This window comes from Lactuca virosa, chromosome 9 (genome assembly GCF_052849685.1).
Source record: "Lactuca virosa cultivar CGN04683 chromosome 9, Lactuca_virosa_CGN04683_v6, whole genome shotgun sequence".
Lineage (NCBI taxonomy): Eukaryota > Viridiplantae > Streptophyta > Magnoliopsida > Asterales > Asteraceae > Lactuca > Lactuca virosa.
In genome coordinates, this window is record NC_136434.1 from 208,357,529 (window position 1) to 208,374,397 (window position 16,869).

General features: G+C 32.7%; 1 protein-coding gene across 1 annotated transcript; it reads left to right on the top strand.

Annotated features, from left to right (window-relative positions):
* The first annotated feature begins 4,647 nt into the window (after positions 1–4,647).
* LOC145140235 (replication protein A 70 kDa DNA-binding subunit D-like) lies at positions 4,648–7,776 on the top strand. The gene is made up of 11 exons (XM_079073794.1): positions 4,648–4,700; positions 5,546–5,702; positions 5,791–6,061; positions 6,191–6,284; positions 6,369–6,496; positions 6,609–6,693; positions 6,773–6,920; positions 6,987–7,171; positions 7,316–7,367; positions 7,456–7,638; positions 7,732–7,776. Exons 1-11 carry the CDS (start codon positions 4,648–4,650, stop codon positions 7,774–7,776), a joined length of 1,401 nt encoding a protein of 466 aa, XP_078929920.1.
* The last annotated feature ends 9,093 nt before the right edge of the window (positions 7,777–16,869 follow it).

Consider the following 16,869-nt stretch of genomic DNA (forward strand, 5'->3'; position numbering starts at 1 on the left):
TTGGTCAACATGAGTAATGGAGACCATGGAGGGGTAAAATGGTCTTTTACCCATTCCAAGAGTTAGAGAGAGAGAGAGAGCGACCTTTGGTATATTTTGAGTATGAATAGAGTATTAATTAGAGATAATTATCCTATGTGTTAGGCGGAGGCTAATTCGAGATTTCCGTGTACGAGATTGTTACTTGCTAGCTTACGAGGTGATTCTTCTCACTATACTTACCTAGAGTGGTAATCTGAGTTGTTTGAACGGAGGGTCTTATGTGTTTATATTGAGTATTGTGATATTTTGCATTATGTCTATATGATTTATGTTGTGTATTATTCTGAGCTTACTGAGTTAGGACCGGAGGGTCCATTTGAGTTAGGACCGGAGGGTCCACTCGAGTTGTGGGATCAGAGGGTCCCACTGAGATACATTGACCAGAGGATCTTACCGAGTATAGCCTCGAGTGGCTAATGAGTTGTGTGTGGTATTTTGGGGAACTCACAAAGCTTCGTGTTTACCATGTCATGTGTTATGTGTTTCAGGTACTTCTCAGGATCGCGGGAAGGCACCGGCTTGATTGTACACACATCTGAGTTGGAGATATGTTTTTGGAGGATCCTGGATTTTTGATAAACAGTTTTTGAAATGTTTTGTTAAATTGATACTTGTGATTTTTGAGAAAATGTGACATGTGTTTTATTGTGTTTTAAAATGAAAATTTTGGTTTGAAAATTTACGGTGTTACATTTCATAAGTGGGTGGTGATTGTAGCAGGCCAGCTTGAGGGATGATTAGCCTCTCGAGAGAGAGTGAGTATAGGATGTATGTGTATCCTAGTTGTTGGGTTGTTTTTGGGTAATTTTTGATGATCTATCGAGACAAATACGAGTGAGTGTGGAAGGTAGTATGGGCCCGTACTACTTAAAGCACAGGACCCGTACGTGTAGTAAGGAAGTCAAGAACCCCGAGGGTGTAGTATGTCCGTAATGATTGAAATAGTGTGAATTGTGGCATCTCTGATATATTTTTGGTTCATTTTCAATATGTTGTTCACGAGAGGATCTAGTTCATGAGCTAGCGGCCTGGAGAAGCTAGGATTGTCTGATGATGACATTCGCGAGTTGATCGCTACTGAGTTTGCTGGTACTGTTTGGGGTGCCATCCCCGAGGTTTTTGGGTCTATCAAGACCGCGATGATTGAGTTGTTTGATGAGCGGTATGCCGTCGTGGCTGAGGTTATTGTTGTTAAAGCTACCACAGTTGTTGCTGTTGTGGGGGTTCAGGGGAGATGATCATTTCAGTATCATGACTTCAGCAACAAAAAGCCCCTAGAGTTTGACAGGGTCAAGGACCCGATCATGGCCATGAGATGGATTTCTGATGTGGAGGGTTGTTTCTTCACATATTCCCGTCCGGAGGACTGGAAGGTCAGGTGTGCCCTGAACCTTCTTCGACTAGGCGCGAGGGACTGGTAAAACCTGGTAACCGGTTCCCACACTCCTAAGTAGAGGACTGTTGTTACCTAGGAGCAGTTCTCGAAGATGTTCCGCACGAGGTATGTTCTCGTGGTAGAGAGGGAGAGATTGGCTCAGGAGTACTTGGATTTGAGCCATACGATGGAGACGGTGACGGAGATAACCAAGATGTTTACTGAGAGGGCTCTTCTCTGTCCTAAGTTTGCTGCTACGGAGCAGGCTCAGATGATGCGATACTTGAGCATTCTCAAGACTGTCATTCGACAGTTTGTGTCTACCCAGCCTTATAGTACCCTCTCCGAGCTTCAGGATACCGATTGGAGACGGGAGATTGAGATTGAGACACAGACGAGGGATCATAGGCAGGCTCGCGTTCAGTCGCAGCTTGCAGCGAAGCAATTTAAGCCCACTGATTCACGGTCTGGGGGACAGAGGGGTCGTACTTATGGCAAGTGCGGCAAGGTTCATAGGATGTTTTTCGGTTATCTTTTGGTTGCTACAAATGTGGCAAGGAGGGTTATATTGCTAGGGATTGTCGTCAGTAGGCCCCAGTACCGAGCACCAGGATTTGCTATCATTGTGATTTGGTTGGCCATGTGATGTCCAATTCACCCTTGCTCGCTACGAGACCGGTGCAAACTCCAATCCCGACTACTTTGCGGATCAAGGATTGATTTGGTTCCTGGCGCGGCCCCGATTGCTAAGGCATCGTATCACTTAGCACTGCCTGAGATACAGGAGTTGTCCTCTCAGTTTCAGAAACTGTTGGACAAGCAGTTTATCAGACTGAGATGTGTGTGGGTCCCTTCTATTGTTCTAATTAGTAAAATATTAAAATAGACATTAAAAAAAGTAAAATAAAAATAAAATGGTATAATAATCATTTTAATTTTCGAATTGACTATTTTCGCAGAGAAACATAGACAAAATAACTACGATGCCAAAAGGAACACGAAGTAAAAAAAAAATTTTAAAAATCGAGGTTTAGACTAAAATCCCGAAAAAATGGATACAGAGACCATTTTTATAGTTTTGTCCTCTATTTATTGTGAAGCAGTGATAGAACCAATTCTCTGCTATTCTTTTTTTTTCCTCTCAATAAGCTTAATATTTTCTTTTCTCACAATTTCTTTATAAAAAAATGAAGAATTGAATGGTTGGAAATGAAATTAATATATTTCTCTTTCTCTCATTTTAAATATTTACCAAACAAAAGAAATGGAATACTTTCCATTTTCTACCTTCAATTCCTTGTAGTTTTTATTTTGGTTTTAGTTACTAAGAATTATAAGGCAAACAAACAACAAGCTTTAATCTTTAATGTTAATTATTTTTGAATTTCAATACTAATTCGTTTTGAACATCTACAGATCTTGAATTATAACATTACAACAAGCTTTATTGTTAATTATTTTTTAATTTCAAAACTAATTCGTTTTGAACATCTACAAATCTTGGATTATAACATTACGATCAAAAAATTTGGGCCATTCCAATTAATACCATGTTTTCGGACAAATCATGATTGTACTTTAAACAAGCACATAATATTTAGCTGGACACTTTAAAACAATTCTTATTCAAATCTCTAATCCTAATAAACAACTCTCATACAATCCACTTGCCAGACTCTTAAACTGCAAACCTGCCACGTGGCATTACAAGAAACAATAACCAAAAACACTTTCCCGCCCATATACACATTCAGTCAATCCGTCAATTCATCAATCCATATCCAAACCAAATTTAAAATTCAAAATTCCTTATTCAATATTGAAGATTGAAGATAACGATCCTGTATCCCTTAAATTCAGCATCCCAAATTGATGCTGGTAAATTATCTTCCAATCTTCTAATTGAAATATTCCGTAAATAAATCCATGAAAATCAGGTTCAAATTAAACGCATATGCATATATCAGTTTTATTCCACAGAGTATTATATTTCACACATTCTTTGACGACATTCTCTGTGAGCTGTGATGACTTCCATGGAACAGGAAAAACTAAGCACAATCGATGATAATAATAAAAGGTTTGTGTTTCATTTCACAGAGTATTATATTTCACACATTCTTTAACATGTCTATATTTCACAGTCTTTCTTTATGAATTATCTATAGTCAAGAACCTGACATTTATGTTTACGCCTAATCATTTGAATTATTCAGAAAAACAGTTTTACAAAAATAGGGATTGTTTTGAATTGACAAAATATACACACTTCAATGTATTGCAACTCATTTATATCGTTTATTTAGCTATCATTAATTAACATGTCTATATTTCCCTGTCTATATTTCCATATCTTTCTTTATGAATTATCTATACTCAAGAAACTGATGTTTATGTTTTTGACTCATCATTTTAATTTTTCGGAAAAACAATTTTATAAAAATTGGGATTGTTATGAATTGACATAATATACACACTTTAATGTTTTGAACACAATTATCTACACTAATATTCTTACTAAAATATTCATATTTTCATACAGTTTTTATGTAACGAATATTCATCTGTTACAAGTTTTTTCATAAGTTATTCATTTAAAAAAACTTTTCATAAGTACAATGCTTAAATATTCATCTGTTTTTTATTCTATTTTACTCAAATTCTCATATTTTGGTAGAGCTTTTATGTCTTCATACAGTTTTTATATTTTTCTTCGATTTTACCATTTTGACCTTTTTCAATCAGAATGTGTTTATTGATTGATCTTTGCTATATATGCATCTTTATGTGTTTATTGATTGATCTTTGCTATATATGCATCTTTATACTATTAGGGATAATTTCACTAATACTCTCTTGTAGTTACCAATTGTTTGGCATCAAACTTATAGAATGGATTCTGATATTTGCAGGGATATGTCTACAACAAATATCACTTTCATAGCTGACTTGGATGTAACAAGGGATGATTTGATTATCAAGGTTCGTGTTATAAACCATTGGAAGCAGATGTCTTTCTACAACAAGAATGAAATATGGTCCATTGAATTAATCTTGGTCGATGAACAGGTATGTTATATACATATCTTTACCTATGTGTTAAATATAAATATTTATGTTGTTTTAATGTTTAAACGCATATGCATATATCAGTTTTATTCTACAGAGTATTATATTTCACAGAGTATTATATTTCACACATTCTTTGATGACATTCTCTGTGAGCTGTGATGACTTCCATGGAACAGGAAAAACTAAGCACAATCGATGATAATAATAAAAGGTTTGTGTTTCATTTCACAGAGTATTATATTTCACACATTCTTTAACATGTCTATATTTCACTGTCTATATTTCACAGTCTTTCTTTATGAATTATCTATAGTCAAGAACCTGACGTTTATGTTTACGCCTAATCATTTGAATTATTCAGAAAAACAGTTTTACAAAAATAGGGATTGTTTTGAATTGACAGAATATACACACTTCAATGTATTGCAACTCATTTATATCGTTTATTTAGCTATCATTAATTAACATGTCTATATTTCCCTGTCTATATTTCCATGTCTTTCTTTATGAATTATCTATACTCAAGAAACTGATGTTTATGTTTTTGACTCATCATTTTAATTTTTCGGAAAAACAATTTTACAAAAATTGGGATTGTTATGAATTGACATAATATACACACTTTAATGTTTTGAACACAATTATCTACACTAAAATTCTTACTAAAATATTCATATTTTCATACAGTTTTTATGTAACGAATATTCATCTGTTACAAGTTTTTTCATAAGTTATTCATTTAAAAAAACTTTTCATAAGTACAATGCTTAAATATTCATCTGTTTTTTATTCTATTTTACTCAAATTCTCATATTTTGGTAGAGCTTTTATGTCTTCATACAGTTTTTATATTTTTCTTCGATTTTACCATTTTGACCTTTTTCAATCAGAATGTGTTTATTGATTGATCTTTGCTATATATGCATCTTTATGTGTTTATTGATTGATCTTTGCTATTATGCATCTTTATACTATTAGGGATAATTTCACTAATACTCTCTTGTAGTTACCAATTGTTTGGCATCAAACTTATAGAATGGATTCTGATATTTGCAGGGATATGTCTATAACAAATATCACTTTCATAGCTGACTTGGATGTAACAAGGGATGATTTGATTATCAAGGTTCGTGTTATAAACGATTGGAAGCAGATGTCTTTCTACAACAAGAATGAAATATGGTCCATTGAATTAATCTTGGTCGATGAACAGGTATGTTATATATATCTTTACCTATGTGTTAAATATAAATATTTATGTTGTTTTAATGTTTAATGCTTATCATATATTGTGTTTTTAGGGGAGCAAAATACAAGCATCTGTCCCTAAAAAATTCCTCTATCGATTCAAAAATGTTTTAAAAGATGGGAAATCATATTACATCACATCTCCAAGCTTTGCAGCTCTGAAGGCTAATACTTTTAGGTTAATTCCCCAAGATCAAAAACTCACGTTTGTGCAGGAAACAGTTGTTAAAGAATGTACCCAATTTAGCGGGCCTAAATTTGGTTTTTCTTTTGTTGATTTTCAATCTGTGCTGTCAATGGTTCATCCTCAAAATTTGTCACTCGGTAAGTTTATTTATTACATTTTTTACTTAATGAAATTTCAACTTTACAATATTTAATGTTTATATATGATATGATATGATGTTTCCATATTCTCAACACCACTTCATTCATATTTTTCTTATATTGTAGATGTTATTGGATTGGTTGTTGGTGTTGGTGAAATGGCAACAGAAAGCACTGATAAGTCCAAACACAAAATTCACATCCATATCCAGAATGAAAAGTATGTTTTTCAATATATTTATATTTAATACTTAAAAATTTTGATGTTTATATATAATTAACTTACTAACTGTTGCATTGTCAGTGGTTTGGAAATACGTTTGGTTTTGTGGGGTGATTATGCTTACCAGATGCAAAAGTATATACAAGACAATCCACAAAATCTTCAAATCATTGTTATACTTCAGTTTGCACAAATTAATGTTTGGAGAGGTATACTCAATTTCTCAGGAAAAATAAAATTTTATAATAAGTTAAACATTATTTATACATTTTTTTATAGACCGACAATTATATTTAAATAATATTTATAATTTTTTTATAGATCGCCCAAGTGTCAACACCTACTATACATCCTCAAGATTGTTCATAAACTCTGACATAGATGAAAGTTCTGTTTTCAAGAAAAGGTAATTTATGTCATATGGTGTGGTTTTTGTCATTACATCCTATGTTTCTAAAATTTTATGATTTGCATAAAAAAAACAGGTTACAAAGGGATGATCGTCCTGATTCCTCTTCACATACTTTTTCACTTATTCCTGCTAACCAAGTTTCTGAATATGATGATTTCATGGTTAAAAATAAGCTGAAGACTATTTCTGAAGTTTGGGAGCCCGTGGAGATATATGTGATGGTATATTTATTAATATACTTTTTTTGTTTTGCATAATTTTTTTGACAAAGTTACTTTTTTATCCAGATATGTACATTCATTCTTGTGGGCACTATAAAAGGAATATTACAAAATGAAAAATGGTTCTATCAAGCGTGTACCAACTGCAGTAGCAAAGCAGTCCCTAACAATGATCAAGTAGATGGAACAGCTAAATCTTATGAATGTCATAACGGAGATTGCACAAAAACTACAACATCTGTGGTTCCAAGGTTCGTACTGTCCATAAAAATCTTTAAATAATATCTAATACCAAATATATATTAATATAATTTCTTAATTTCTTAGATATAAGATTCCAATCCGTGTTCAAGATAACACTGGCACTATCACCTTAACTCTGTTTGAAAGAAAAGGAAGGTATTTGTTGAAGAAATCAGCCAAAGAGTTTTTAACAACGCAGCCAAGGTCATTTCAACTTATTATATAAAATGTTGTAAATTTTGTATTTGTTTTCACTTTAACATACATGTTTGATAATGTTGCATAACTGCAGAATGGAGACAATGTTGATTTGTATCCAGTGGAGATGAATGCATTGAAAGGGTTGAAATTTGCCTTTAAGATTTCTTCAAACATATTCAATGTGTCCAAAAAAACCAACCAATATGGTATTGCTAGAATTACTGATGATGAGAGTTTAATTGAACAACTTGAAGATAAATTGAATTCTTCTCAAGTAAATACATTACTTATGTTTTGTTTTATGTTATTTAGCTGACCATGAAGTATTTAATAAATAATTTATTTTGCTACTTATTTTCTTATACAGGCAGATAATTCACAGTCATTAGACTACAATTCATCTGATTTTTAATCTCATGACAACAAGACTTTAAAGGTACTATACATGTTAAAATATCGAATATAGTATAAAATTGTACTTCATTTTAGGAAAGAATTTTATATAATTGTCTTTTTAGGATGCAATTTCTGCTACGGATGATAACATAACTCCCAACACTTTGGACAAAAACTCGGCAACGAGTCCATTGAAGATTTCAACAACAACAACACCAGTTTTAAAGAGAAATCTGCAAGAAGTTTTTGAATTGGAGTCTAATGAAAAATTTTCATCATCAAAAACTCCAAAGACATCCCCAGCTGGTCCAAGAAAAGAATTGTTGAAGGTAAAGGTGGAAAAAGATGTGTGACTTAAGGTTTCGTGCTTAATTTCGAATGGTTCTTTGGAGTGGATTTACATAATCATAGACTACTTTTTATTTCTCATTATGCTATTTTAACATCTTGGTTTTCAGTTTGAAAACTTTTGTTTCCCGGTGCTGGTTTTTTTTTATGGTTTCTTTATTATACATTCATAAAACCTTCAAGATTCATGTTGCAGTCGTTTTTTATTACAATATGATTTGTTTGCTTATTCTTTCTAATATTTTATCTTATGACATCTATAAAGTGCTTTACTTTACAGTATGTTGTAGGTAACACTACGACTGCATGCATGATGTTTGTGAATTCAATTTAAGGACATTAATTAAATTGCTAAAATGACTTCTAATTACGTTGAGAAACGGTGTAATAGTACATAAAGAATCTTTGAAAACATTCCCTCTGTTTTCTAATGACTTCCATCGAACAGGCAAAACAAACAACGGTCGAATATGATAACAACATAAGGTTTGTGCTTTATTTCGATTGCAACTCATTTAAATACTCTTTATATTTATCTTTAATTTACATGTCTATATTTCTCTGTATTCCTCTATGATTAATTTACAATCGACAAAATGATGTGTATGTTTCTTATTCATCATTTGAATGTTTCTGAAAAAATAAAAGTATTAAATAGATAGTGTCTTATATAAGTATGTTGTTATTTATTCGATTAAACACTATACATGATTTCATACTTTTATATCGTTTATTTATTTATGATTAATTTACATGTCTAATTTTCTCTAGGTTTCTGTATGATTGGAAGATAAAGTCAAAAAACAGTTTCATATATATTCCGTTTAATCCTCCATCCTTTCTGTTATTATTCATTGGTTTATGTTTTTATTCATGTGGTAAAGTATTTCATAGATACTCTCTGTTTAAAGTAACTTTTTAGAATATTACCCAGCTATTTACTCATCTATTTTTGATTGATGGTAAAATTACACATCATTGATAGTATGGATCCTGTTTTATGTCTTTTACGAAATCCAAAACCATAAACTCCATCTACAATGCTTTTTTTTCCCTGTTTTTATTTGTTTTTTTAATGTTTTATTATTTCTATTTTTTATTAAATTTATACATTTTTTCCTTTTCAAATATACTTTTCTTATGTAAAAATCTTATAACAGAAAGTTTACTTTTTAAACATTTTTTACTATAAGGGTGGATCATATGCTGCAAATAAATTATTCATTTGTTTATGTTCTAATTCATCTGGTAAAAGTTATTTCATAAATTGTCCTTTAAAATAATTTTTCAGGATTACCATGCAAATGTCTCTTTGCAGATCAATGGCTGAAGCAAATCCTACTTTAATTGCTGATGTACATGTTCTTAGGGATGATTTAACATTCAAACTTCGTGTTATAAACTTGTGGAACCAGAATTCATTCAAAGACAAAAATGAAATTTACTCAATTGAGTTGATTTTAATAGATGAATAGGTAACCTTATAACTTAATAATATGTTTTCTATACACATTCAATATAAATACATGTTTACTTATAAATCCAAATTTATATCATTCTTCTTTTAGGGAGACAAAATTCAGGCAAATGTCTCAAAAAAAACATCTACAGATTCAAAGATATTCTAAAAGATGGGCATGCATTTTACATAAATTGTCCAATCTTTGCATCACAATTGATGGGTGGTTTGAGGTTAACTCGTCAGCATCATAAACTTACTTTTGTAAAAGACACTGTTGTTACGGAGTGTCATGACTTTTCCAGACCTACATTTGGTTTTGAATTCGTTCATTATCAAACTATTATCTCATTGCTTCATCCGCAAGACAGGGCAATCGGTTAGTTGATTACAATATATTTTAATTATTGACAAATTCTTTGTTTCGATACACTATTATATATTAACATTCACAACAATATTTTTTTGATATTTGTTGTTTTACATAGATGTTATTGGATTGGTAGTTGCGATTGGTGACATTTGGCGAGATAATGCAGATATGAAAAAACACAGACTCAACATCCAAATTCAAGATGCAAAGTTTGTTTTTATATATTTTAATTTTTATCGCTTATAATACAAAATTATATTATATTGCTTTAATATTTTATTTTTCAGTGGTTTGCAAGTTCGTGTCACTTTGTGGGGTCATTATGCTTACATAATGCAAAACTTTATCAATAACAATCCACACAATCTTCGTATCATTATTATCCTTCAATTTGCAATGCTTACAATTTGAAGAGGTGAATTTTATTTCTTATTATTTTTATATTAATAATAAGTAAAATAACGCTTATATTTTTATTTTTTTAGATCGTCCCAGAATTAACACATATAGAAATGTGACAAAGCTTTTCATTAACACTGACATTGATGAAATCAATGTTTTCATCAAAAGGTAATATATGTTTTATCAATTTATTTATACTATTATCCTTTATGTCACTTATATTGATTTTTTTCTTATAATATCAGTTTAGATGGAGATGATCCCCCAGATTCATCTTCGAATACACATACACTTAGTATATCCGATCAAGTTTATCAACATGACGATTTCATACTTAACTTTCAGTCCACGAGTATTGCTGATGTTGAAAATATACGATCTGATTACCACGAATAAAGGCTCGGATACCAGTTACTGGGTGACAGATATATATATTTAAGGAGATAAGATGCGGAAAAAAAAATAAGAAGTGCGGAATAAATATAAACTGGGAAGCTATAAATGACTGAAAGCTATAAATGAAATAAATGACAGTATTTAAATGACGTAAAGCTGTAATAAAATATATAAATATATATAAAGTCGGTTCGTCAATAAATTGACTGAACTGGTTTAGAATTGGACTGGATCTTAATATATTGTGTCTCTATTTGTTCAAAGTTCAATCCGGTAAGTAACAATAAGTTCTTTTTATGTAACAATGAATTGTTTACAAAACGATACAAAATACACGGGTAATGTTTTTTAAGTATGTGGGTATGGGGTTTTTTAAGGTGATTTGATGAGGTTGAAGTGGGTATTTAGAGGGTGGTAGAAGGTGTAATAAGGTTGTAGTTTTGGTGGTATAAGGTAACAAAAAGGGTGATGTTGAAAGAGCTTTGGGTGGTTACGAATATAGATTTTCGTAGTAAATCTCTCTGGATAGCCAATCCTCTCTCGCGTCTCTCTGGGGTTTGCAGTGGTCAAAAAAATCGAGGAAAATTCATGGATGTAGGTAAGGTCCTGAATAATTTGCGGTGAAAATCTCTCCCGTATTATCTTGTTGAGTTGTGCTCGGTGATTTTTGTTTTAACTTGCAAATTCTGATGTCGAAAAACAGCAAGGTGATGATGGTTGTGGTGATTTGAAAGGGTTTTTGGAGGAGGTTTAAGGAGGGTATTTGGAGGGTGTTTGGAGAGTATTTTGAGGTTGGCTATGTGTTTATTCTTCTGGAGATGAGAGAGTAATAGGAGATATATTACAAGGAAACACAAAACACACACAAAAACTCATGTAAACATGCATCTATATATATGCAAAGGAATCAAGCAACTCTTGTTTGTTTAAAGAAAAGTAATGAAGTGATTGATTGTAAAGGTTGGAAGCACACATGATGTTTGGTACTTTTGCTTTTGTGAAGATTTCTTTCCAATATATATATATATATATATATATATATATATATATATATATATATACAATATATACAATATATATACATATATATATACAATATAATATATATACATATATATTTATATAATATACACATATATATATATATATATATATATATATATACACACACACATATATATATATATATATATATATATATGTATATATATATATATATATACACACACACACGAACACTTGTATATATATATATATATATATATATATATATATATATATATATATATCCAATTGTGAATTGAATTTCCATTTTTGACCCTTGAGGCTTTTAAATTCTTGACAATTTTAGTCTTGATTTGTTTTGTCTTCAAACAACCAAATATTGCGTCTATTTTTCCGTCTTTGCGTATTTCGTCTTTTGCATATTTTTCTATTTCATAATTAAGCACGAATCCACGCAACCTGAAATAACTGATAATATTTGTTAGATAATATAAAACCAATTCGTCTTATTTCAATGATGATCACATATAAAAACATTTTTCAACAATTTCCCCCTATGTGATCATTGATGAAATAAGGATAGATATAATCACATTAACAGTTTTAATCTTGAAGATTTGGGATAAAAGTTTTGTCAATGAGAAGATATATATAAAACCATTGTAATCGTTTTGAAAGTTTGTGACTTGGTTTAACATATCTTATGTAAAAGATTTTCAGAAATTTGTTTCCGAATCAAAGTCTCGGGTTCGGTTATCAAAGGGTAGTCATATATGTATCTAAAGAAATTTCCTTAGATTTTATAGCATTATTAATGACGACAAGTGGTCTAACAGGTCGATTCAGATGAACGCCCATAGGTATAGCTCACACTTCACTTGGGTGTTTGGTTGTTCTGGCAGCAGAACAAGTTAATGATCACTAAAAATGAGTGATATCTCTCTCTGACGACTCACACTCATATTGGAGGTGTTCAGCTATGCTTTTCCTGTAAAGTCACCTAGTCTCATTATTAGATAATCAATCACATAAGACTGGTTTCGGCATTACTCAGCGGGTTTCTTCATTCATGCCATTAAAGTTCACTCTCTCTCCGTCGGGAAATACATGTAGAGGGGTTTAGCAATTTTCATAGTGCAGTTTGCAACTAAGATTCTTCAGTGATGAAGGCTACAGTATCCCGGGAAATCCATTGTTGTTGCAGCTTCTTCTTTGATAGTATCCTGTTTGTTGATCAATATCGATTTATTGTAAAAAGATATTTTGTTTTAGCATTGAGAATTTGCTACATTTGAGACCTTTTTAAGAGTATTTGACTTGAGTGATTGAGATATCTTCTTTTGTGAAAAATGGTTAAAACAAATCGCGGGATTTTATGATTTTTGTTTTGAAATAACCATTTGGTTGAAAGTTTGTTTGAAAATACCAAATATAGAATATATTTTTTGTTTTGTTTGGTATATCTTTATTGAATCCATTTGTTTTCTTGTTGATTTGTCTTTGAGGATTAGATGTTGATAGATATTTGTTTCTCCTTTGGTTTTCTTGTAAGGATATGTCGTTGTTTGCTTGATGGATCATGGGATCGCAAGTCTTCATTTTTGGTTGGCTTTTATCTAGGTAGGGATAGGTGGCATAAAAGACAGTTTGTCTAGTATGTAAGAAATGAATGTATCGTCCGTGGTCATTTTGATATCTAAGCAAAAATGAGACCGTGACAAGGTATAATTGGGTATACCTTATAAGCAATAGTGACACACCTAAGCTCACAAGAAATGATTTCCACGATGATTTAGATCGACGAGGCACAAATTCTCACATGGGTTTTTGTTTTCATCTGAACCTCCTAACCTTATGTCCCTTGATTGTTTAAAATCGTCAATATGAAATAAAATCGAAGGAAATAAAGTTATATACATTATGAAAAGTAGGATATTTGAACCTTCACTCCAATTGAGAATCAATATGACTTAAAATCTTCATCGAGCATAAGCATCTGAAAATTAAGTCAAGAGAAGATTAATCACAAGGTTCTATAAAAGCTTATTATGGCAAGTCTTTTATTAATTTTTTTTGAAGATTTGTTTTTCTGAATGTTTTTTGGAAATATTGGTTATTTGAATGTTTTTGGTAATTTTTAAAAGGAAAGCAATTTTCAATTGTTTTTGAATTTTCCTTTTGAATGAAAGTAAACACACTTTTGTACAAACAAAAAGTAAAAGTTTAAGGATAGATGTTATCTGGATTTAACATTCCTAGACGGCCTAGGAAGTATTGAAACTTTGTTTCATCGAGAGCCTTAGTGAAGACATCGGCAATTTGATCTTCGGTGTTGATGAAGTGCAATTCGATATGACCCTTTTGAATGTTGTCTTTGATGAAATGATATCGAATGTCGATGTGCTTTGTCATGGAATGGTGAACGGGATTGTGAGAAATGGCAATTGCACTGGTTGAGTCACAAAATATGGGAATTTGTGAAATTTTGAAGCCATAGTCTCGCAGTTGAGTTTGCATCCATATGACTTGCGAACAACAGTTGGCGGCAGCGACGTATTCAGCTTCTGCTGTTGATGTGGATACACAAGTCTGTTTCTTTGAAGTCCAACTCACTAGTCTACCTCCTAGGAATTGACAGCTACCAGATGTACTCTTTCTATCTAACTTGCATCCTCCATAGTCTGAGTCGGTGAAAGCGTTCAGCTGAAAATCGGATTTAGCTGGATACCAAAGGCCAAGTTTGGGAGTGCCTTTTAGGTATTTGAAGATGCGTTTCACAGCAACTACATGGGATTCCATAGGATTTGCTTGGTATCTGGCACAGACACATGTAGAAAACATGATGTCAGGTCTGCTGGCAGTGAGGTAAAAGAGTGATCCGATCATTCCACGATATCTTTTCTGATCAACAGGTTTGCTATTTAAGTCTGCATCGATTTTGTATCCAAAAGCCATTGGGGTTTTTGCGAGGTTGGATTTGTCCATTGAAAAGCGAGTGAGTAGGTTTTTGACATAATTCTCTTGGTTGATGAAAATGCCATCAGTTGACTGTTTGATTTGAAGTCCGAGAAAAGTAGTCATCTCCCCAATCATGCTCATTTCAAATTTGCTCTTCATTAGATCTGCAAACTTAATACTCAAAGATTCATCAGTAGAACCGAAAATAATGTCATCAACATATATTTGTACGATTAAAAGATGTTTATTATAGATTTTACGAAAGAGGGTTTGATCGATTGAACCTCTTTTAAAACCTGATTCTTCGAGAAAGGTTGTCAATGTGGCATACCAGGCTCGGGGTGCTTGTTTCAAGCCATAGACAGCTTTCTGCAATTTGAAGCTGTGATCAGGAAATTTGGGATCTTCGAAACCTGGTGGTTGTTGGATGTATACATCGCGATCTAACTCTCCATGTAGGAATGCACATTTAACATCCATTTGGAATACTTTGAAGTTCTTATGTGCAGCATATGCAAGAAAGATGCGAATTGCTTCAATTTTGGCAACTGGAGCATATGTTTCATCGTAGTCGATTCCTTCTTGTTGTGAATATCCTTTGACTACGAGACGTGCCTTGTTTCGACAAACGATTCCTTGATCGTCAGTTTTGTTTCTGAATACCCATCTTGAACCTATAACAGAAACATCGGGTGGGGTAGGGACAAGATTCCATACGTCATTTCTTTCAAATTCTTCTAGCTCTTCTTGCATAGCTTTTACCCAGTCTGGATCTTTGAGAGCAGAATGTATGGTTTTGGGTTCAGTCATGGATAAGAAGGCTCCAAATAAACAATCATTAGAAGTTGCGGCTCTAGTTTGGATGCCTGAGTTTGGATCTCCGATGATTTGGTCAGTTGGGTGGTTTCTGGTCCATTTTATTAAGCGATTCTCTTCCGCTATAATAATTGGAATTTCAATATCCCATTGTTCTTCTCCGGGAGTTTCATCTTGGAATAGGTTTGAAGGTTCCCCCATAAATGATGCATCGGGATTGTTTTGGATATTTGGGGATGGGGTATTTAAAGGAGGATTTGGTGTTTGTTCCAATGAAGAAGTATGTGTAGGTGGTTCCCCCTCGAATTGATATGCATCATTTCGGTTTGTTTGTGGAGTTCCTTCAGTGGTCGTTCCTGTAGAATCAACAGAAGTAGTTAGAAGTTCAGAATTGTAAGCGGTTTTGGGTTGTTCAAAAAGTAAATCAAGATCGATTTCAATATCTCTGTCAGGAGAAGGTGTTTGTTGAATTGGATTTTGAAAAATATTATCGATCATTTTTGAACCAAAATGTTCACGATCCAATTTCCTGACATAAAATTCATCGAAATGAACATCGGTACTTTCTTCAATTACTCTGGTACGTTTGTTCAGTACTCGATAAGCAGCTGAAGAAAATGAGTAACCAAGGAAAATTCCTTCGTCCGACCTTGATTCAAATTTTGAGAGGTGGTCTTTATTGTTCTTTATGAAGCATCGACAACCAAAAATATGGAAAAATTTGATGTTTGGTTTTCGGTTGTTAATGACTTCATATAGTGTTTTATGAAGATGTTTATGGATTAAGGAACGATTTTGAGTGTAGCAAGCTGTGGCTATTGCTTCTGCCCAGAAGTATTGTGGCAGATCAGCGAAGATAAGCATTGATCTTGCAGCTTCACATAGAGTTCTGTTCCTTCTTTCGATAACTCCGTTCTGTTGTGGAGTGTATGGGGCTGAGAAGTTATGTTCAATTCCTTTGTCTTTGAGAAATGAATCTAGAGTCTTGTTTTTGAACTCTAAACCATTATCACTTCGGATTCTTCGAACAGGTCGTTTGAGCTTCAGTTTGATTTGTTTTATGAAGTTGATCATCTCTTCAGGTGCTTCTGATTTTAGTCTTAAGAAGAAGACCCAAGTAAAGCGCGAGAAGCCATCAACGACAACAAGAATGTACTTCTTCCCTTGTATGGTTTGGGTTTTGGCAGGGCCACAAAGGTCTATGTGCAACAATTCTAGTGGTTCGGATACACTAGATTCTGAGATGCTTTTGTGAGTTGATTTGGAAAGTTTTCCTTTTTCACATGCGGCACAAAGAGTTTCGTTATCGAGCTTCAGAAGTGGTAGCCCTCGAACAAGATCATCGCCGATCA

What these genes read in the sequence shown, in the direction of transcription:
- LOC145140235 (XM_079073794.1), top strand. Translation starts at nt 4,648, where the DNA reads ATGACTTCCATGGAACAGGAAAAACTAAGCACAATCGATGATAATAAT. An exon ending in TAATCTTGGTCGATGAACAG is followed by an intron (nt 5,703 to 5,790) that starts GTATGTTATATA and finishes TTGTGTTTTTAG; the next exon opens with GGGAGCAAAATACAAGCATC. An exon ending in TCCTCAAAATTTGTCACTCG is followed by an intron (nt 6,062 to 6,190) that starts GTAAGTTTATTT and finishes CTTATATTGTAG; the next exon opens with ATGTTATTGGATTGGTTGTT.